Source organism: Neofelis nebulosa, chromosome 16 (genome assembly GCF_028018385.1).
Source record: "Neofelis nebulosa isolate mNeoNeb1 chromosome 16, mNeoNeb1.pri, whole genome shotgun sequence".
Classification (NCBI taxonomy): domain Eukaryota; kingdom Metazoa; phylum Chordata; class Mammalia; order Carnivora; family Felidae; genus Neofelis; species Neofelis nebulosa.
The window spans coordinates 9,834,827-9,856,628 of NC_080797.1; the positions used below are offsets into that span (position 1 = coordinate 9,834,827).

Genomic DNA, 21,802 nt, shown 5'->3' on the forward strand with positions numbered 1-21,802 from the left:
CACATCGGGCTCTGTGCTGACAGCTCAGAGCCTGGAGCCTGCTTCAGATTCTGTGTCTCCCTTTCTCTCTGCCCCTCCCCTGTTCATGCTCTGTCTCTCTCTGTCTCAAAAATAAATAAACACTGAAACAAATTTTTTTTAAACAAAAAAAATGTGGCGGGATGGTGGCCACTGTGGCTTTAACAGTGGTTAACCGTGGTACAACAACTGTTGTTGATGAGATACAGGCTGCATCGTGGAATTGGGAGACCAAAGGAGAGAGAGAAAGACTGAGGAGACCAAAGACTTGAGACCAGGGTGCGGGTGGGTGGTGCGGTTGGCACGAATAAGGGGAGCAGGGGGGGTGGCAGCAGGGCGGGGAGAGGACAGGGGCAGTGTGTCTGGACATGCGCAACACCAAAGTTCCATGTCTACCCTGGAAAGGAGAGTGGAGAGAACCAAGAGAAAGCTCAAGCCCAAGTCCCCACCTGAGGTCTAGGTGTAAGCAGAAATAGGGAAAACCGTGTCCTTGGGGATGCAGATCTGGGTCAAGGCCAGGTGGCCAAGGGAACGTTCAGAGAAGAGGTCAAAGAAATAGGGGTGCGGTGGTGACCCAGAGAGCACAGTGCTTGGGAAGGCGAGGTGGGACTTTGGGTCTAGTCAGCCAGGGAATGTAGAGAGCATTGTGGGGTTGAAAATTAACAATTAGGGGCGCCTGGGTGGCTCAGTTGGCTAAGTGTCTGACTCTTGGTTTCAGCTCAGGTCATGATTTCACAGTTTGTGACTTCGAGCCCCACCTCGGGCTCTGTGCTGATAGTGCAGAATCTGCTTGGAATTCTCTCTGCCTCTCTCAAAATAAATAAAGTGTTTAAAAAAAAAAAAAAAGAAAATTAACTGAATTATTGTTAATTGGCTGGGCTAAATACTTGGCTAAAGCTGACACTGAAGCCACGTCTCCCTTTTCATCTTTAATATGCCAATGGCACTTGAAACTCTAAAGTAGAAAAAAAAAGTTTATCATTCCTGTCTTTTTAAAAACATTTATTTGAGAGAGAGAGAGAGCGCGCACAAGTTGGGGAGGGGCAGAGAGAGAGGGAGAAAGAGGATCCAAAGTCGGCTCCATGCTGACAGCAGAGAGCCTGACGGGCTCAAACTCACAAACCGTGAGATCAGATGCTTAACCGACTGGGCCACCCAGGTGCCCCATCATTCCCACTTAATCTAAGACAAGTCTTCCTTCCTCACTTCCTCCCAACTGGTAGACAGAATGGGAACATTCTGGCAGCCTTTGAACCACACGAGCCAATGCTAGGTTTTGGAGACGTGTACCTACAGGCCCCCTCCCCCAGCCGTACAGAACCGCAGTAACACGGAGCCTCTGCTGTCTAAGCGCCGCCTCCGCACAGCCCGCCCGACCCATCCCACTCAGACCAGGCCTCCGAGGTCAGGGCTGCTCTCTCTCTTGTTTACAGATGCAGACACTGAGGCTCTGAGAGGTTACGTGATTGGCCTCTGCCCCTGACTGCAGTCAGGACACAAACTCAAACAAACCTGACTCCAATTTTGCCAAAGGGAGTCGTTTTCCTGCTCGGGAACATACAACTCCTCCACAGATCCCAGCTCCCGCCTCCACTGGTCCCTCAGCCACGGGCCCACCATGGGTGCAGCCAGCCGTGGGTCTGCTGCTTCACCTTCTCCCCTGCCAGAGCTGCTCTCTGGGTCCAGGGAGCCTCCCCTGTGGAGCCAGCCACATGGGAATTAAAGACTTGAAGGATGGGGGCCCTGCTACTTTCTTGGGAAGCAGTCCTTAAAAGGCAGCAAAGAGACTTCCTGTATTCTGTTGGAGGACACAGCCAGGCCCACAGGAGCAGCGTGGGCTCCAGAAATGAAAGCAATTTTGGCGCTGGGGCTCCAGTACCTATAATGGCACAACAGTATCCATGAGGCCTGTGCCTGGGCCCAGGTGGGAGATAGAGATGTTGGAGAAAGCAGACAGGTGTCCCTGCACTGGGCAGGATGCTGGAAGGGATGACCTCCGGGGTCTCTGGCATTCACGAAGGCTCTAGCAGCCTCTTGCCCTGTCTTCTCATCTCCTTCCATCTGGGCCCCCATCCTTTTCCTAAATGCTGGCCTCCTTCCTTGGCCCCACCTCTTGCTTGCAGATTTCATCCTCCTGTGTGTGTGTGTGTGTGTGTGTGTGTGTGTGTGTGTGTGTGTGTGTGTGTCTGTATGCATATGTCCCCAAAACATTCCTGAAAGGCAGGGGCCAAGTGTTTTCCTGCATCTGCCCCTATGCTGGTCTCTGCTCTGCCACAGAGGGCCCCGAACACAGTAGTAAGGGCCGCAAAGCCAGACGTCTGCCCCAAACACAGGAGGTGTAAATAAAAGGCGATGAAGAGATGAATAAAGGAAGCATAAGCAGCTTTATTATTCCAAACAAGCAGGAACAATTGTATCCCACACAAAAAGGGTGTTCTGGGCAAGTCCACGTTCTGGGAAATGCACTGCTGTGCACGAAGCGGTGCTGTGATCCACCCGCTCTCCATAGAAGGGGCTCATTAGCTAAGGAGATTGATAGGAAAACAGTCACATGGGGGGAATCAACAAAGGGAACAGTGTGGACGCTGAGGTTACATAACGAAAGAGGAATCGCCAAGTGCCGCATAACAAGTGCTGGCCTATTTCTGGGGCAGGGTCTCCTCCCTCTCTGGCTCTGCAGCCTTGGCTCAAATCAGGCCACCTTCTTGGTCTCAGAGATCAGAGTGCCCAGCTCTGAAGAGCTCCTAGTTCAGCACATGCCCGAGGGCAGCTACCCCGGGCAGTGGCCCGGGGGCTGTGCAGCATCTGTGCTCTGGCATCAAAAAATGACACTGGGGGGGGCGCCTGGGTGGCGCAGTCGGTTAAGCGTCCGACTTCAGCCAGGTCACGATCTCGCGGTCCGTGAGTTCGAGCCCCGCGTCAGGCTCTGGGCCAATGGCTCGGAGCCTGGAGCCTGTTTCCGATTCTGTGTCTCCCTCTCTCTCTGCCCCTCCCCCGTTCATGCTCTGTCTCTCTCTGTCCCAAAAATAAATAAAAAACGTTAAAAAAAAAAAAAAATGACACTGGGGCAACTGGCTCGCTTAGTCACGGGAGCGTGTGACTCTTGATCTCTGGGTCCTGAGTTCGAGCCCCATGTCGGGTGTCGAGCTTACTTAAAAGCTTTAGGGGTGCCTGGGTGGCTTAAGTGTCGGTTAAGTCGGTTAAGTGTCCAACTTCAGCTCAGGTCATAATCTCACGGTTTGTGGGTTTGAGCCCCGTGTTGGGCTCTCTGTTGACAGCTCAGAGCCTGGAGCCTGCTTTGGATTGTCTACCTTGCTCTCTGCACCCCTCCCCCCCCTCAAAAATAAACATTAAAAAAAATTGGGGAGGGGGTGCCTGGATGGCTCAGTCAGTTAAGTGTCTGACTTAGGCTCAGGTCATGATCTCATGGTTTGTGAGTTCAAGCCCCATGTCAGGCTCTGTGCTGACAGCATGGAGCCTGGAGTCTGCTTAGGATTCTGTGTCTCCCTCTCTCTGTGCCCCTTCCCTGCTTGCCCTCTGTCTCTGTCTCTCTCAAAAAGAAAATAAATATTTAAAAAAAATTTTTTTTAATAAAGATCTTTAAAAAAGAAAAAAATGAGGATAAAAGTGTCTGCAGAAACTACCGTCCATGCTGCTGGGACCTTCAGCAGATACAATGCGTTCAGAACACTTTACGAATACAGATCTCTTAAGTGAATGCATATGGAGTTCTGCTGCTGTTTCTTGAATCGTTTCCTGTTTGCTTAGGGACTTTTTTCTTTATATTCTGTTTGGCTCACAAATTGTACTCCTCTGTAGGACAAACATTTCTGCTTTAAAGTGTGTAAATAATCTAGTTTTAGAAAACCTCATATTCTCTAAAGGTGCACACGAGTAATGACAGGACTTCCTGTAAAAATGGGCTTAGGGCAGACCCCTCAAAACCTACACAATTTCCTAACTAGACAACTTAACTCAGATCACCTGGGCAGGCAGTTCAGCGGAGCTAGAGGCTGCCACAATGAATATTAAAACGCAACCCAAAAATCTAGTAGAAATTCTGGCGAAACTTTAATGAGAGCGAGGTCAGTAAGTGCCCAGACAACACAGATGAAAGAGCTGTTGTGAGCCGAGGGGCTGTGATGAAGTAGGCACGGTGGGCAGGGCGGCCAGCCATGCCAGGACCACAGGCTGGGATGTGGCTTTCTGAGGAAGCAGGCCCAGATACAGGCACCGTTCGTTTTTTTATTCCTCCCCATTCCTGGGAGCCCACAGGGGCTCGGGCAACACAGCAGTCAAACGGAGGGCTTTTTCCTCTTCTGCTAAACCACGAGACTACTCCCCCATCCCAACTCCTTTTTCCTGGAAGAATCCATAGATGAACCAAGGCAGTGTGCCCCGAGCCAGCACGCTTCCCTCTTCACCCGTGACACGTACCGGAGCTCACGCTGCGGGAATTCGCACAGAAGCAGACCAGTGTGGACCGAAGTCCACTGCTGTGCTCCCCGGGCACCTCCGGGTTCCCACGGCACCCCTCCCCAAATACCTCCCACGAAGCCCTGTTTGCTGTCTCCTCCCGCGGAAGCATGCGCAGTGGCAAGCCTGTTTCGTTCGCTGTTGAATCCAAAACACCAATAATGGGCCTGGCACACAAGTGCTGAATAGAAGCCTGAATTTATAAGAAGAGAACAGAACTCTGGCTTCTTAATCACATATTACGTGTTTTAACACCCACTTGGTAGCTCTAAACAAAACAAGGCACGGGGCGGGGGGAGCATGTGAACAGTCTTGAGCTTCAGCTTCTAGTTCACAAGAGGCCGTCTTGTAAAAGAGGGAAATCTTTACGCTGAGTAGTTGCTTCCGTTTTTCAGATTTCTCATGGTACCAAACTAAAAAGGTTTTTAAAAAGTTGTCATGGACGGAAACATAAAAAAAAAAAAAAATTTAAAGGGGCACCTGGGTGGCTCAGTCAGTTGAGCGTCTGACTTTAGCTCAGGTCATGATCTCACAGTTCGTGGGTTCGAGCCCCCGTGTCAGACTCTGCGCTAGCAGCTCAGAGCCTGGAGACTGCTTCAGATTCTGTGTCTCCCTCCCTCCCCCCACCTCTCTGTCCCTCCCCCACTCGTACTCTGTCTCTACCTCAAAAATAAATAAACATAAAAAATTTCTGTTTTCAAGTTGTCATGGACAGAAAGAGAATTTGAGTAGCACTGTATCTAGTCAAGAAATAGAATACATAGCCAAAAACCTTCCCACAAAGAAAACTTAAGACCCGGATGACTCCACAAATGAATTCTATGAAACATTTGAAAAACAGATAAAACCATTCTTACACAGAAAGAAGAGACGCTATTTGGTTCTGTTTATATGAACTTCAGGTCTGGGAGTGGGAAGAAGGTCTCTCATTTACCATTTACGGTAAATGTATTGAGGGCCATCTGCCTTGTCCCCGCGGTCACAGTCTGGGATGGTCCTGGCTGTAGTGTACAGGGCAGGCTGACAAAAGGACAGTGCCTGCCTACCCAGCCGATAACAGGCTATGGTCACCAGAGCTTACCTTCAGGCTGTGCGCTTCTGATGAGGCTGGGGCCCTCAGCTACTCCGGCTCCTGGCAGGGATGGGGAGGGGATTCTCCTCTACTCTAACAAGTTCAGACGTATCTGAATCCCAGCGGTGGACCTGACTGGGGCCTGAGCTGAGACCACTGCCACACGTAAAGGTGGTCAGAAAGGATGCCAGGTGACCTTCTCAGTCGCCCAAGAACAACGGACGATGAGTATGGGTGGCAGAAAAGAAAGTTTTCCCCACCAGCTTACTATGGCAAGGAGACAGTCCAGAATGGTTTGATAGCGATTAAACCCACTGAGATTAAAGATGGAGACCAGGACCAGGTCTCCCAGAGTTCATCTTTGAGGCTGTTTTTTGGTGAGTCTCCTATTATGGTTTCATGTATCGGGTGTGACCCAGGGACAGATCATGGTTGCTGGGCTCCAGACTCTGATTCTCAAGTGAAATAAGAGTCCTTAAGAGAAAGGGCCCCTGCCTGACACCGAACAAGAGAATAAAAAAATACCTTGTCTCCTCTCCCATGGCTAGGGTTAAAACACACTGCTTCAGATACAACATTATTTGTCAAAAACATCGGCCTCTGTATACACAAACCGTCAGAAGACATCAGGAGGCACGTATTATCGATGTGTCCCATTACCGATGACGTCAACTTGGATCACCTGGTTATCATGGTGTCTGCCAGATTTCTCCACTGTAACTATTTTTCCCTTTGTAATTAGTAGATATCTTGTAATAGATACTCCGAGACTTTAAATATCTTGTTTCTCATCAGACTTTCACCAATGAGTTTTAGCACCTATTGATGATTCTTGCCCGAACGGGTTATTACTATGATTGTTGCCAAATGATGACTTAACTCAAGCACTCCTACTCATTAATTAGATGGCGTTCTACTGTAAGCAAGAGGTCTTCAACTCATTATTAAAAAAAAAAAAGAAAATCTCCTAGTTCTGTTCATTGTGAGGGCCTAGAAAAAAGGACACTCGAGTAGCAATGAGCACACGGACCCATACCATTCTCCACTGAAAAGGAAACAGGGCTCCTTGGAAAAATGGCTGATCTAAAGGTGGAAAATAAAATGTGAGCTTGAAAAACCTTTCTGTGGCAGGAAGTAAGAAGTGCTCACAAAATTGATGAGAACGCTTACAGAAGTGAATTTGAATGGGCTCCCACTGGCCAATTCTGGGCCTCAAAATGAAAAACACAAATGGATGATAACACATTGAATGAAAATAATATTCCGTAAGTCCATACTGAGATTTTAAAAAAATAATTTAAGGAAGAGCAGAGAAAAGGCAAAACTCTTCTTTATGAAGAATGCCAGCCAATAAAGGTGGAAGGAATGAAAAGAAAGAAAATTACCATTTTACATGGTAATAACGTACTCAGGCAAGAATCCTCAATGAACCCGGGCTATGAAAACATACCCTTACAGTGACAAGCCCCGGCAGACAACGAGCTGTAACCCAGTGATGAGATTTGGCAACCCAATAATGGGACACACTGAGATCGCTTGCCCTCTCGTGTGATGGGCTGAAACAGACATAATGTCAAGAGAGCTGGGCCCTTATCCTAAAGCACTGGGAATATTACATAAACAAAAGGAGGTGCCATCAGGTTTTCATTTTAGAAAGACTACTGTTATATATGAAGAATGGGCTAAAAGGGTGAGCACAGATGCAGAGAGACCAGACAGGATTTTCCTGGAACAGGGTAGAAGTAGAGACAACACCAAAGAGAAGTGATTGGGGGCTGATTTCAGAAGTGTAAATGACAGGACTTCTTTTTTTTAATTTTTTTTTTTTAATGTTTATTTTTGAGAGAGAGAGAGAGAGAGAGAGAGACACAGAGTGCGAGCGGGGGAGGGGCAGAGAGGAAGGGAGACACAGAATACAGAGCAGGCTCCAGGCTCTGAGCTGTCAGCACACAGTCCAACGCAGGGCTTGAACCCACGAGCTGCAAGATCATGACCTGAGCCGAAGGGGGGCACTTAACCAACTGAGCCACCCAGGCGCCCTGAAAGGACCTGTTCTTTAATGTCTTTCAATAAAGCTTTATAATTCTCTACGTTAGAAAAAATAAAGCAGTTGAGGTCTATCCCGAGGGGATTTATTCTGCAGACCTACATCACTCTAGAGCATACATGTGGTTTCCTTTATTCACAGAACTGTGTGTTAGATCTGAGGGAAAGAACTCCAGGACCTCGATCATCTAAAATTATGAAAGATCTAACAGCACATTTTTAAAAATTTTTTTATTTTTTTGAATTTTTGAGAGAGACATAGTGTGAGCGCAGGAGGGGCAAAGAAAGAGGGAGACACAGAATCTGAAGCAGGCTCCAGGCTCTGAGCTGTCAGCACAGAGCCCGATGTGGGGCTCGAACTCACAAACCGCGAGATCGTGACCTGAACCAAAGTCAGATGTTTAACTGACTGAGCCACCCAGGCACCCCCTACCAGTCACATTTTTGAAATCTCAGGTATTGGCATGAACCAACAATCTGTACAGCTCGAGGGCATGACAGTGTAGGGGTGAATAGGATTGGAAATTATTCGTGTTTAGAGGGTGTCTGAAATTGAGAACCAGACAGATCCATCTACTCTGAACCTACATGTGGCCCTAAAGAAAGTGGATCCCAAAGATTACAGGAGGGGAAGTTGTGAATTATGTCCATATTCAAATGGAGATCAAAGAAGCCCAAGCCAAGAATTATGGACAGGGACAGCTGTGGATTGAACAAAAGTTCATTCTAAAAGGGCTATTTTGAAGGTTAGAATTCTGACTTGGGAGGAACTAAGGTGATTGGCAGTGGAAGGAATCACATATAAAATCCCTTAAGTAAAAATTAATTGACTTAAACTTTTTTAATTAAAAAAAAAAAAAAAACAGCAGGTTTGGCAGTGGTATTGAAATCAGCGTTGGAAATCAAGACGTCATATACAAAAAGCTGCTCCCGGAAGTTTGTGGGTGGTAGGACCGGAGCAAAACAGGCAGTAAACCAAGAAGGTGAGGTTCAGAGAGGGGAAAGAAGCCTGAATATGTTTAGTGGACGGAAGGAGCCTGCAGACCAAGACGCTGCCATGCACGAGGCTGGGAGTAAGAACCTTGCTGGGCTCCCAGGAAGCAGGCAGACGTGTGTCCAGAGCCAGGTGGAAGGACCACCCAGCCCAAACTCTCCAAGCTCCAAACTCAGCCACCTACTGTTATTGCTCAACCTGCAGGCACCTTAACCATAACCCATGCAACGCCTTCCCAAAGCCCCCATGTTTGGGGGGACGGTGCCACCTGGCTGCCCAGGAATCTCGGGAGTCACCTTGGACTCCTCCCGCTTCCCCCATGCCTAACATCCAACCAAGTCAGCAAGTCCTCTTAAGCCTGTCCCCAAAGACCCCAGCCTCTAGTCACAACACCTCACTCAACTTGTGGTGTCAATAGAGACACAATGGGCACAGACACAGGCTGACTGCTTATTTCACACCCTAAGTCCCACCCTGCCTGGCCCTGACGAGCCACGTCTTTGGTCCTTGTTCGCTGACTGTGGTCCCAGGGCCCATATTTGGTTCTTAGGGTTCTTTCCTGTCCTCGTCTCTGGGCTGTGTAGCTTCACCTATGGCCCCTCTGCCCCGAACTCTGTCAGACCCTTTGGCTGGCATCAGACATCAACCTCCCCCGGTGCAGACATTCAGAGTTTATGCATATCGGGGCGCCTGGGTGGCTCAGTCGGTTGGGCGTCCAACTTCGGCTCAGGTCACGATCTCGCGGTCCGTGAGTTCAAGCCCCGCGTCGGGCTCTGTGCTGACTGCTCGGAGCCTGGAGCCTGTTTCAGATTCTGTGTCTCCCTCTCTCTCCGACCCTCCCCCGTTCATGCTCTGTCTCTGTCTCAAAAAAAAAGTAAATAAATAAACGTTTAAAAAAAACAGAGTTTACGCATATCAAATATCTTGACTCTGCCTCCAACAACATGGCCTCATGGCCCTGGCCATGCTTTCTTCCTTCACACCTTGATGACAACTGGCAACCCTATGTACTCTTGACCCCTCCTGCCCTTCCCCCTTGCTGTCCGCCACAGTGACTGTTTTATAATGCAAGCCTGACCATGTCAAATTCCTGATTAAAATCCTACATTGGCTCTCCAGGTCCCACTTAATTGTCACTTCTCAGAAAATCCCACTTAAATGACAGTAGAGAAGTACAAAAGGAAATAAATTCATAACCTAAAATTCCTAAAAATGGAAGCAGAGGGGAACATCAGCAAACCTGAGATTTTGAGGAGTTTCTAGAAACCAGAAGGCAGATAGGTCGTCAGGATGGGGTATGCGTAGCCCTACATCAGAAAGAGAGATGGCCAATAAAAAAATAAAAATAAATTTTAAAAATGTTTTAAAAATGCGATGCCTGGGTGGCTCAGTCGGTTAAGCGTCCGACATCGGCTGAGGTCATGATCTCACAGTTCATGGGTTCGAGCGCCGCGTCAGGCTCTGGGCTGACGGCTCAGAGCCTGGAGCCTGCTTCGGATTCTGTGTCTCCCTCACTCTCTACCCCTTCCCCACTCATGCTGTCTCTGCCTCAAAAATAAATTAAAAAAAAAAAATAATAATAATAAATGTTTTTTAAAAAGCAGGGGCAGGGCGCCTGGGTGGCTCAGTCAGTTAAGCATCCGACTTCAGCTCAGGTCATGATCTCGCAGTTTGTGGGTTCGAGCCCCACGGTGGGCTGACAGCTCAGAGCCTGGAGCTTCCGATTCTGTGTCTCCCTCCCTCTCTGCCCCTCCCCTGATCGCTCACTCTCTCTCAAAAATAAATAAACATTAAAAAAAATTTTTAAAGAAAAGAAAAAGAAACAGATGGCCAGGGGAGAAGCTCCAGGCCAGCAGAGAGCAGGTGCCAGAAGGGGATTTAAAGAAAAGCAGGAATCAAGGGGAAGACTCCCTGTGGACCAGCTGTGGGCTGCCTCACTGGCCCTACTGTTGTCCCCTATCTCCCATGGAGCACTGACCCCTCACTCTCCACTCTCTCCCCAAACTGCAGCTTGAGACCTTGTGATGGAGGGGGGGATGGGAGGAAGTTTCAATTATATACACTTTGTGAAGTTGTCTGAACCTCATGGATCCAAAAGAGGTTTTTTTCAAAACCGACTCAAAAAGTGTTCACCTCAAAAGTAAAAATATGAATGCTAAAATAAAATTAAAAAATAGGGTAACTAGGGAGGAAAAGTCAAAGAATTCTTCCAGAGGAGAATAAAAAGTTAAACTATTGGAAAGTCATATTTAAGAGAACTTTTAAGAGACAAAGATCAGTCAAGGAGAAAAAGTCTCCATGCATCAGTTAAGAATCCCAGAAGGAGGGACGCCTGGGTGGCTCAGTTGGTTACGCGTCTGACTCTTGATTTCAGCTCAGATCGTGATCTCATGGTTCGTGGGATTCTCTGTCTCCCCCTCTCTCTGCCCATTCCCCACTCATACACTCTCTGTCTCAAAATAAATAAAAAACTGAAAGAAAAAAATAAAAGAATCCCAGAAGAACAGAGAAAAGGGAGATAAGAAAAGGATCAAAAAAATATTCTTTATCAGAATCTTAGAACTAAAGACAGACCTAAGTCTTCAGATTGGGAAGGTTCACCAGGAAGCTTCACCCCCAGTGAAGGAGAAAAACTGAAGGTCAGTATTCAGACCCAGCCTCCAGAACACCAAGCAAAGGCAAGTGGTCCCAATGGCTTCCAGAGAGGAAGTACAGGTTACAGATAGGAATCACCACACGTGAGACTTCTTGGGCACCACTGGGCGTTGCAGCAATGCCTTTACACTTCTGAATGGCATCCAGTCACACTACCTGTGACACGTGAGAAATAAAAACACCATTGGCATAGAAGACCCCAGAACGTTTATCTCCCATGTCCGGAAAAAGTCACCTACGGGTATGTATACAGACAAACAAATATGGAATCCCAGAAAGAGGGAAGAAAACATGGAACGTGCGGAGCGGCAGAACAACTCCCAGAGTACAGGAAGACACCACAGGACCATCATATGGCACGCTGAGAGGGCCCGTTAGGTCAGCCAGCAATGGGGATGATGAAGAAGTCGGATCATCCTAAGGATCTGGGAAGCCATGCTCTTCCTGGAACTTTCTCTTAATTTCCAGGTGGGTAACTCACCATCTAAACATGAAGCCAACTACAGTGGGGGGTAGTTCTGAGCAGCAGATAGCACGTAAAAAATAGAATTCATCTGACCTGGCCACTGGCACCGCGTCCTGGGGACGCAGAGTTTAGCGATGGGAGTGCATGCCCTAGTCCAATCGTTCTGCTCTGCTCTGCTCTGCTCTGGGGTGGAATAAATCCACAAGTCAAACATTCGAAATGCCGTTCATCGGTTTCCAGTTTTCAGAAACTCTCCGCAGGGTTCAGGAAACGCTATTACAGTTACGGAATAAAATGCAAATGGCATTAACCTCGATAATGTAAAAGTACTGCTATAATCTGAATGTGTCCAATGTAGCATTCTTGTAGGAAAAGGCACAAGAAACAGCCGTTACCGCTGATGGGCAATTTGGGAAACCACAGATCAGAGATGGAGACTGACTTTCCACAGTTTGTCATTTTGTAAAACACTTGGTTTCTTCACAACAGCATGAATTACCTTTTCGAAAGTAAAACCTCCACTGGGTAGGCAGGGTGCTGAAAGCCAGTGGGAGGCGGAGAGACACGGGGGCGCGGGGGCCTGCTGGCGGTTTTACTTTTCCTCGTGTTTCTTGACAAGTAACAGATCTTGCCTACAACTGAAGGAATTAGAAATCGGGGCTGAAATATGATCCCCAGAAAAATATCCAAATGTAACAAAAAACTGGGAGGACCAGGGTGGGAAAGAGGGCGTGTGGCCCTCCGGTGACCTGGGAGAGAGTCAACAGATTCTATTTAAAGATGGCAGCACAGACCCAGGTGTCACCCAGAGGGTAGTGACCCTCGGAGGAGATGCCAACAGAAATGGTCTGGTGAGGGCCGAGGGAGGGGAGACTTCTGCATGTGGCTCCAGCTCAGCTCAAAATTCTCTTCCTCCCACTCACCCCCATACAAAACCTCAGCTTCAGCCCTCGAGGAAAAGCACTCCCCCTCCTTCGGCCCAGGACGTGTTAGAGGGCCACCACGGAGCCCGTGACACTCTGTTCTCAACCTGAATTCTTTCAACGAAGGCACGTTTGCTACCAGCCATCAAGTTCTGGCTGCCCAAGGCAGCGTCTCATCAGCCTGTCAGCCTCAGAGATCAAGAGCACAGCCTGTTGATGCCCTTGGGGAGAGTAACGAGGTCCGGAGCCCAAGTCCTGAAGGGTCAGTAAGGAACTCGAGCATTAGGAAAGGCCAGGCCTCCGTTTCACCATCTGAGGAGAAAGGAGGCAGGCAGGAGATCCTCTACAGGTCCTCGCCACCGTCAGTTCTGTGCCATTTCATGCACGAGGGCCAACGTACAGCTTTCTTCTCCCTCATTCGGCCACATTACTGCCTAGCTACAATCTTCTTTGTCCTGCACAACGTCTACAGAGTCCCAGTCACAAGTTGCTGGTGTCCTTCCTCATCCATCCGCTGCTAGAAGGGACCCCTCGCCTGTTCTTGGACGACCATGGTACTTTCCCTTCAGCCGCTCGCATGCCGGCTTAAGGGCTCCCAGAAGGATACACTACACCGCTGTGGCAGCTGTGTGACCCTGGGCTAATCATAACCCTCTGAGCCTTGATTTCCTCATCTGCGAAGCGAGGAAAGTAACCGAGTTTGCCCCCCTAAGAGTTGTAAGGATCAGAGGAGATCAGGCACATGTACTGCCAGATGTGCAGAAAAGCCTTCTGAGTGGCTGCTGTCCACAATATTAAAAATTCTGATGTCTGGAGTAGCTGAGGGCCTACGTCCTCGTGTCTGTCCCTGTAGCATATGTATGTCCATGCTGTGCTCACAAGCAGACAGAACAAAAGAGTGTGATGTGGAGACTGGGTCCTGCGAGTGCGTGGCGGGGAGGGCCCAAGAGGCTGGAGACCCCATGCGTGAAGTCACAGAGGAAGGAGCACAGATCGCCTGTCCTATGAAAATGTCGGTAACCCCTGTCCCTTTGCACACACTCATTCGCCATGTGATCAAAGGAGCAAACCACCCATGCTTTTTGGAATTCCATGGAAATGCTGCTAAAACACTAAGTCAGGGCCATCTCCCTTCCAGACACACACAGAGTGGCGCAGGCTGTGGCCCGATCTGCACGGGAGCTCCGGGCCGTGGCTGGCCTCAGATGGGGCCACGTGGACCCTCCTTCCCTGACCCTTCAGGTTCTCTTGCCAACAATCCTGAGTCCTCAGAGGCTGCCCTGTGGCTCCCAGATGCTCCTGGATGACTGTCCAGCTGGTTGGACGCTACCCCCAGTGAGGGGACAGGACCTTCAGGTACCTCACCTCCAGAATGGATCACCCTCGTTCTGAGACAGCTCTTGTGGGCCTTACTGACCAGACCAGACCAGACGCTTGTGCCAGCAAGGAACTAACCCACCCAGGAACGAGCCCTGGGCCAGGCTGGAACTTCCCACTAGTGCTTCTGGACATGGGCTCAGACTCCAGCAATTGTCACATCTGCTGCTGGTTTAATGTGCTGGCTCGGGGCTGAGGAGTGTCACTCACGGCGGGGGGGGGGGGGGGGGTTATAACAGCAGAGGGGCACCCAAGTCCTAGGTGACTTTTCTGCCAGTTCTGAGAGCCACGCTCCCTTGTGTGGGTAACAGGATGGCCCTAGGACTGACTCGAACCTGCTCTCCCCCGGCCGGCCCTCACCCACAGCACCTGCTGGTTCTCCAAAGGCCACTCCTCCCCGTTCTCCCTCAGGCCTGTGACAGCCTGTCAGAAGATGGTGTCCCCCCCTTCCTTCATTAAAACTCCTGGACCATCTTTTTTCTGACATCCTTTTACCAGAGAGCTCCGCCCCTTGCCTGCATCCGCCACCTCAGACCGTCCCCCCGCCCAACACTGGGCCAGCGTCCCCCAGCACAAGCTCTTCACCCAGTGACTCCCACAGTCCCCCAAAATATGGGTGCCTACCCCATGCCAGGCAGCATGCCAGGGCTGGGGGCGGGAATTCAAGAACAAGCCCCTCCCAGGGGTCACAGAGCTCCTGCTCGGGGCAGAAAGGGACTACAACTCACGACCAAGGAAAGATGTGCTTTAGGGAGAGTCAGTGACAGACGTGACAGACAAGCTCAGGGGCCAGGCGAAGCCTCTGCAGGCGAGGAGGCGAGAGGCGGCACAGAGACCAGCTGGGGAAAGAGCCCGGCCCGGCGGGGCTGTGTGGGTGAGGCGGGAAGGGGCCAGAGGCGGGTGGGCAGAAGCCAGTTAGCACAGGATCCTGAGGCCCGGGTTAAGCAGGGGACTGATGGGATCCGATTTGAGGCTCAAACCCTCCTCTCTGGCAGCATTCTGGAGAACGGCAGTGGGGGGGCCGGGCGGACTCCACGCCCCCCCCCCCCCCCCCCACGGAGCTGACCCCGAGCTACTGAGAGCACGTGTGCGATGGGGCCCCGAAGTGACCTTTAGGTTCGACCAGAACGGAGGCACCGCAGGGCGACGCAGGGGAGGCAGTGGGAGGATGGCTCAAGAGCAGCTTACTCTGGAGGGCCACACAGGCCTGCACAGATGTGGCCCCTCACAGCTCTAGGGGCCGGAAGCCCCGCCCAAGGCTCTAGGGCACAATCCGCCCCAGTCCCAGCTCCTGGTGGCTGTCCCCCCACCCCCACCCTGCATCTCTGAGTCCATCTTCACTTGGCCTCCTCCTTCTTCTCTGCGTGTCTAGTTTCAAGGATGTGATGGCATCTAGGGGCCACCAGATAGCTAATCCAGGCTAAACTCTTCCTCCCAAGATCTGCGTAAGGGAACATGCATTCCTTTCCCACATAAGGTGATATCCACAGGTTCCAGGGATTAGAACATGGACGTCATTCGGGGGAGCCACCATGCAACCCACTACAATGGGAATGGTCTGGAAGAGAAAGAGGACACTGATGCACAAGACAGAGGACTTCCCAAGGAGTGTCCTTGGGATGGCCAGAGGGATGCAACCCAGACCTGAAAATCTTTCCTAGCTTTACTTCAAAACAGCACTAAAGATGAATTTTATCATATGGGATTTGTACAATGTTAAAAAGAAAAGGGGCAGGGCGCCTGGGTGGCTGAGTTGGTTAAGCGTCTGCCTTTGGCTCAGGTCATGATCTCACAGTTTGTGGGTTTGAGCCCCGCATCGGGCTCTGTGCTGACAGCTCAGGGCCTGGAGCCTGTTTCGGATTCTGTGTCTCCCTCGCTCTCTGCCCCTCCCCCGCTCATGCTCTGTCTCTCTCTCAAAAATGAATAAACGTTAAAAAAAATTATAAAAAAGAAAAAAAGGGGGGCATCTGGGTGGCTCAGTCAGTTAAGCATCCAACTCTTGATTTCAGCTCAGGTCATGATCTCACAAATCATGAGTTCAAGCCCCGAGACAGCACAGAGCCTGCTTGAGATTCTCTCTCTCTGCCCCTCTCCTGCTCGCTTGTTCTCTCAAAATAAACTTAAAAAAAAAGAAAAAGAAAAAAATTTTTGTAAGAACACTCCAAAACCCCTGCCAACCCCTACCCTACAGCTAAGGGAGCCTCAGTGGAGGACACATGTCACCCCAGGCAGTCTTGCTAAGATGTCAGTCCCCACCTCACAGACCGGCCATGTCGGAAAAAGAACTTTAAAGCCTCCATGTAGCAAAGGGAACAGGGAGGGTGACAGGGTCAGGATCCATGGACAGAACAGACAGACACACCCTCTTCCATTCAGAGGACCAATCCAGCCAACAAAACACTCCCCGGAAAACACCCTCCTTCAGCTGCACTGGGGAAACAGCTGGCCTTCGGCCGACTGGAGACTCAACACCACCGGACACTGAGTCCAGGAGCAAGGCAGGGCACGCCCCCAGACAGAGGCGAGTCACACAGTCACCCTGCCACACAGCTCAACTGGGGGTGTGGCACGAAGGGGAACCGGATTAGACTAGGGAGGAGGAAGTACTCCCGCCAGGTGAAGTGGACTGAGGGTGAAGTGAGGGGGGTGGGGAGCAGCTGTGGGCAGACACGGCCCCTCCCCTCCCCCTTGGCATGCCCTCACCTCCACCCTCCCATGCCCCCCACCCCCATCCCCCATTCCTCCCCACCCCCATCCCTGAAGGCTCCCACCTCCCCCTCCTCCCCCCCCTTCACCCCACCCCGACAGGCTCCCACCTCCTCCCTCCTTCCCTTCCCCCCAGGCACGCCCCCACCCCCAGCAGCAAGGGAGCCTCCACTCCCAGCTCTGCTGCGTGTGCTGCCCCCCAACTCTGCACCGGTGTGGGGGGGGCCCTCTGCCAGGGCCAGCCTCTGAACTGCGTGGACCTGAACTAGATTCTGTTTGTAGACACCCCTCACTCTGAAGACCAGGGACAGTGCCTGGTGTGAGCAGACACTCCTCCTTTTCAAGTTCAGCCAAAGTTGTCATTTCTGTGCCTGGCATCACCTTGGGGCTCCCCTTTCTCTCTGCACTGTGATCTCCCCAATGTTACTAAACGCCTTGGCAACCGGGCAGCAGGTGGGGGCTATGGTCTCCGCGGCCTTGAGATGCGCTTACAGCCGACCACTCTGGCCTGGCACTCAGAGCCCTGGGGCACGGATGCCTTTGGAGCCCCCCTCCCCCACCCGTGAACTGGTCCAAGGACTTGCCAGTTCCTCAGTTAAAGATACCGATAACTGGAATCCCCCCCCGCCATGCCCCACCCCACAGATTCTGACTCAGGAGGACCCGGGAGGGCCCTGTAATCTGCATCTCAGCCTGCTGGGGGCGGGGAGTGTCATACTCCCCAGAAGCAGGAAGCGCTCACAGCTGAGGGAAGAAGACCGATCTGCCCGGGCAACAGCCCCCAGGAGCACTCAGGAGCCCTGAGAACCCACACCCTCTTCAGCCCTTGAGGGTGGGGGTCGGTGCCAGGGACAGGTCCCCTTCCCAGGGCTGGGAGTTAGGGCTGCTGGCACACACCTCTTCCAGACCTCTGAACTCCCGTGGGCAGGCACGGATGAGCCCTTGCACCTCTCCACTGACCATTCTTCCCGTCCTTCTCCTACATCTCACCCTCCTTCCCTTGGCAAATGCAAAGAAGTTAGGGGCTTGTGATTCACATTTCTTTCCCCTTAACACACCCACACCCATTTTTTTTTTTTTTTTAAGACCCCACCCAACACCAGGACAAGAACTAACAGATTGAAACTCCTATGGAGCTTCCGGCTCCATGGGGCAGAGGGGATCCTTCCAGTACCTCCCGGTGAGCTGGGGGCTTGTGACTGCCTGCTGGACACAAACAGTCCCAAAGGCCATCAAGTAACCAACATGAAGACCAAGAGGCAGAAAGGTGACTCCTAAGAGACTATGCCATGCGGCCCCAAGTCCCGGAAATCCCTGGGCTCTTTCACACCTGATGGGATGCATGAGGCCCCCTGGTCAGATGCCAAGGGCAGCAGTACATGGAAAGGCCCAGACATGCAGATTGGGCTCACAGCCCGGCCAAGCAGGAGCTTCCTGTTCCCAGGAGCACAACCAGGGACCCAGGACACAACCCACAACAGGCAGGCTCAACATGTCTGCCTGCTAAAGAGGCTTCTAGGAACATTCTCCTGGTTAATTCCTTCAAACACACATCCCTTACAACCACCAATTTACTGCAGGCAGGATCTGCTTCCAGAAACAGCACTCCACTTTCTGCCCACATCCCAAACACTGACACCACACACAACCCTGCAAGGCAGCCTGAGGGCACAGTGGGAATATGGTGCCAACTCTGAGTTCAAGTCCTGGCTCTGACACTCATTCCAGAAGCACCATCCGGAGCAAGACTCATCTCCCAGGGGCACCATCCCCTCATCTACAAGAGGCAGGTACCTACCCTCTGGAATCACTGCAAGAATGGAAGGATAAAAGTTTAATATCAACTGCCTCAATAAATTCCTTCCCTTCCCGCCTATTCCTGTAACTCAGTTTCCTTTCTCAGCTCCAACCCAAAGAGATCCCAAGCTCACCTAATGCAGAAATGCCAAAGAGGCCCAGGCACAGAAGACAGAAAATAATTTTAATAAGCCCTAAGGTTCCCTGATACTCTTGCCCTCAAGTGCTTACCTTTTTAATTTTTTATTAAAAAATTTTTTAACATCTATTTCTTTGTGAGAGACAGGAGACAGCGTGAGCGAGGGAGGGGCAGAGAGAGAGAGGAGGGACACAGAATCTGAAGCAGGCTCCAGGCTCCGAGCTGTCAGCAGAGCTGGACGTGGGCTAGGACCGGGAGATCCTGACCTGAGCCGAAGTCGGATGCTTAACCACTGAGCCACCCAGGTGCCCCTCAAATGCTCAGCTTTGAACCTGATCATCAGCTACACCTGGGGCTTCATCCCCTGGACGCTACATTTTCTCACTGGGTTAAAGACACCACCCTTAAGTTTTCCAGTTTTCCGAAATCCAGGTGGCACTTCCCCACCCTGCTGGGACAGGGCAGTGGAGGGTAAACAAGGTTACACAACGGGCATGCAGCTCTCAGGCTGTTCGTGCTGGCCAATGGGGCAGCACTTTGACTTTTAAAGTGTAGGGAGGTGATTTCAGTCCCCATTTAGCATGCAGGCACAGATGCTCCTAGTGTTCCCTAGGGTTAAATGGGTCCTTCCCCAACCGCACCCCAACCCCCGCCCGCATTTTGTGGCAGGTACATTCAGAACTTGGGTCTCGAGTCGTGTCCATTCTGACAATGCAAAGCCCCAGTGTTCAGAGCCGTCCCCTGGAACCGCCCCAGCCTCCCGGACCGCCAGCACGCACAGGGTCGTGTCTGCCCGCTGCTCTGGACTGCGGATGAGGGGTGGAAGGAAACAGTCTGGGGGCCCCCGCTCTGGGTCGGCAGCGGGTGACGAGTGAGAGGAAACAGTTACCGCCACAGAGGAGGAGATACGATCACCAAACCTCCTGCGCCCGTGCCCCCACCAGCCCGCTGGGGTGGCGCTTTCCCTGGAGTTTCCACCGCGGGCCGGCGACCGGGGACCACACTCCCCAGAACTCCTAGCGCTGTCCCTACGCAGGTCTCCCTAAAAACACGTGCGCATCCAGGGGCGCAGCGGCCTCCAGGGTCCTGTCTCAGGCACCAAGAGGGTCTGGGCAGCCCGGCGCACGTGTCCCTCTAGGCTGGGAACCCGAAGTCGGAGCGCCCCGCGCGACTCGGCCAGCAACCTGGGCCTGGAGCGGGGCCCCGGGGTCGGGGACGCCGCGCGCCTCACCTGAGCGGGACGCGGACGGCCAGGTACCTGTCGACGGCCACGGCCAAGAGGCTGAAGATGGAGCTCTGCGTGAGCACGAGCACGAAGCATGCGAGGAAGAGGCAGCTGTAGAAGTCGGTGCAGAAGCCCAGGCTGATGGTGATGGCAAACGGGATGGCGAACAGCCCCACCGCCACGTCGGCCGCCGCCAGGGACACCAGGAAGTAGTTGGTGGGCGTCTGCAGCGCGCTCGACGTACCCACCGCGACGCACACCAGCACATTGCCCGCCACTGACAGCGCGGCGATGGCCAGCTCCAGCGCCACATACAGCGCGTCCTGCGTCTCCAGCGGCATGGCCGGTCCGACCCGGCCCCGACGTCGCCTACCCGGGCCGCGCTAGGCGCGGGGCAGCCGCGTGGGCGCCGCCGGGCACCGCCGGAGCGCCCGCACCGCGCGTCCGCCAGCCGCGTCTGACCCGCCAGGCTCGCGCGCTCGGGACCCGGGCTCCGGGGGCGGGACCGCGGGGAGGCGGCGACGGCCATTGGCCGGTGCGCCCGCCCGTCTCGGACCCCCGGCGGAGCACCGCCCCTTGTCCCGAGCCCAAGTCTGCGCCCGCGCGGGGCCACAAGGGTCTCGGCAGCACGCGGCCGGGCGCGGGCGATGGATCCCGAGGCGTCGTGCGGTGGCGCTATCTGGCAAAGTCAAGTTCCCCAACTTTCTCTAAGGCTCCAAATCTGTGGGTGTGTCCCGGGCGGTCTCACTGTCTGCCAAGCGGCGCGGCGCGGCGCACGCAGAGCCCGGGCCGCCCCAGAGACAAGGACTCTTCGGGAGGGAGGGAGGGACGGAGGGAGGGGGGGCCGCCCGCCAGGACGCCTGCCCCGCCCCCCAGCCACTCCGCGGTCGCGGTCGGGCGCGGCGAGTTGAGGATCTGAAGCCCTTGGGGGGCTCTCCCACCCGAACCCTGGGCACCCCACTGGTCAGGCAGGGCTCGCCTTGCAAACTGGACAAGATGCCGCAGGAGGGGACGAGGGGCCTGAACTCGCAGGCCTCCTTAGGCCGTACGTTCCCACCTGACCTGTCCCTTCGGGCCGCGGCACCCCGACGGCAAAGATCGCTCTGGGACGCTGAGGCTCTGCGGCACCCCTACCCCATGCACCCAGCACGCCTGGCTCCCTGGCCTCACCTGCTCTTCTGTCCTCCCGGCCACTGCCCAGGCGTCTCCAGCTCTGCCTTCTCCTACCTCCTCTCCACATCCTTCGCTTCCCCGTCCACCTTGCACCCCGCCTTCACCCCACCAGAGGCCAGTGTTCCTCGGGGCCTCTCTTTGTCCTTCACGCCCACCCTGGCTAAGCTCGGGCTCCTAAGGCTTCACCCTTGGTCCTTATACCCTTAACTTTCAAGCCTTTCCGTGGCAGCCCTAAGTGACCCCTGAGCGCCAGACCTGAGCACCACGCTGCAGAATGTTCAACTCCTCTGGCAGAGCCTGAGGGCCCTCGAATCCAGCAAGTCCAAAATCAAGCTCCTGTTCATCTCTGTCCCAAACCTGTGCCCTCTCCTCCTTCTGGGACTCCGTTATTGCCCTTTACCACCCACCTTCATCCAGGAAATGCACCCACACCCTCCTCCGTCCTTCCCGACATCCAAATCGGTAGTGTTACCAATTCTGCTTCCGGAGCTTTGCTCCTCTCCACCCTGAAGCAGTGTCTCAGGTGGGTTCCTCCTCACAGCTCCTTCCCATCGTCCCTCCCTCATCTCTGCCCTGCGACCTCGGTCAAGTTTCTCTGGTCCCCACCAATGCTAGCATTCTAGAACACACCTGGCCATGCTATTCCTCTACCCCAAATCCTTTGCTAGCTGTCACCAGACAAGGTAGTTAAAAAGATCGCCAGGCAATGGAAAAGATGCTTGTAAAATAATGGTA

At 52.7% G+C, this 21,802-nt stretch overlaps 1 protein-coding gene across 1 annotated transcript in view; it reads right to left on the reverse strand.

Annotated features, from left to right (window-relative positions):
• ADORA2B (adenosine A2b receptor) overlaps positions 1-20,368 on the reverse strand; it is a 26,072-nt gene extending 5,704 nt beyond the window's left edge. The window contains exon 1 of the mRNA XM_058704713.1: positions 19,901-20,368. Coding sequence (XP_058560696.1) covers positions 19,901-20,235 — 335 coding nt within the window. The 5' untranslated portion in view covers positions 20,236-20,368. The remainder of the gene's footprint in view (positions 1-19,900) is intronic.
• Between the last annotated feature and the right edge of the window lie 1,434 nt (positions 20,369-21,802).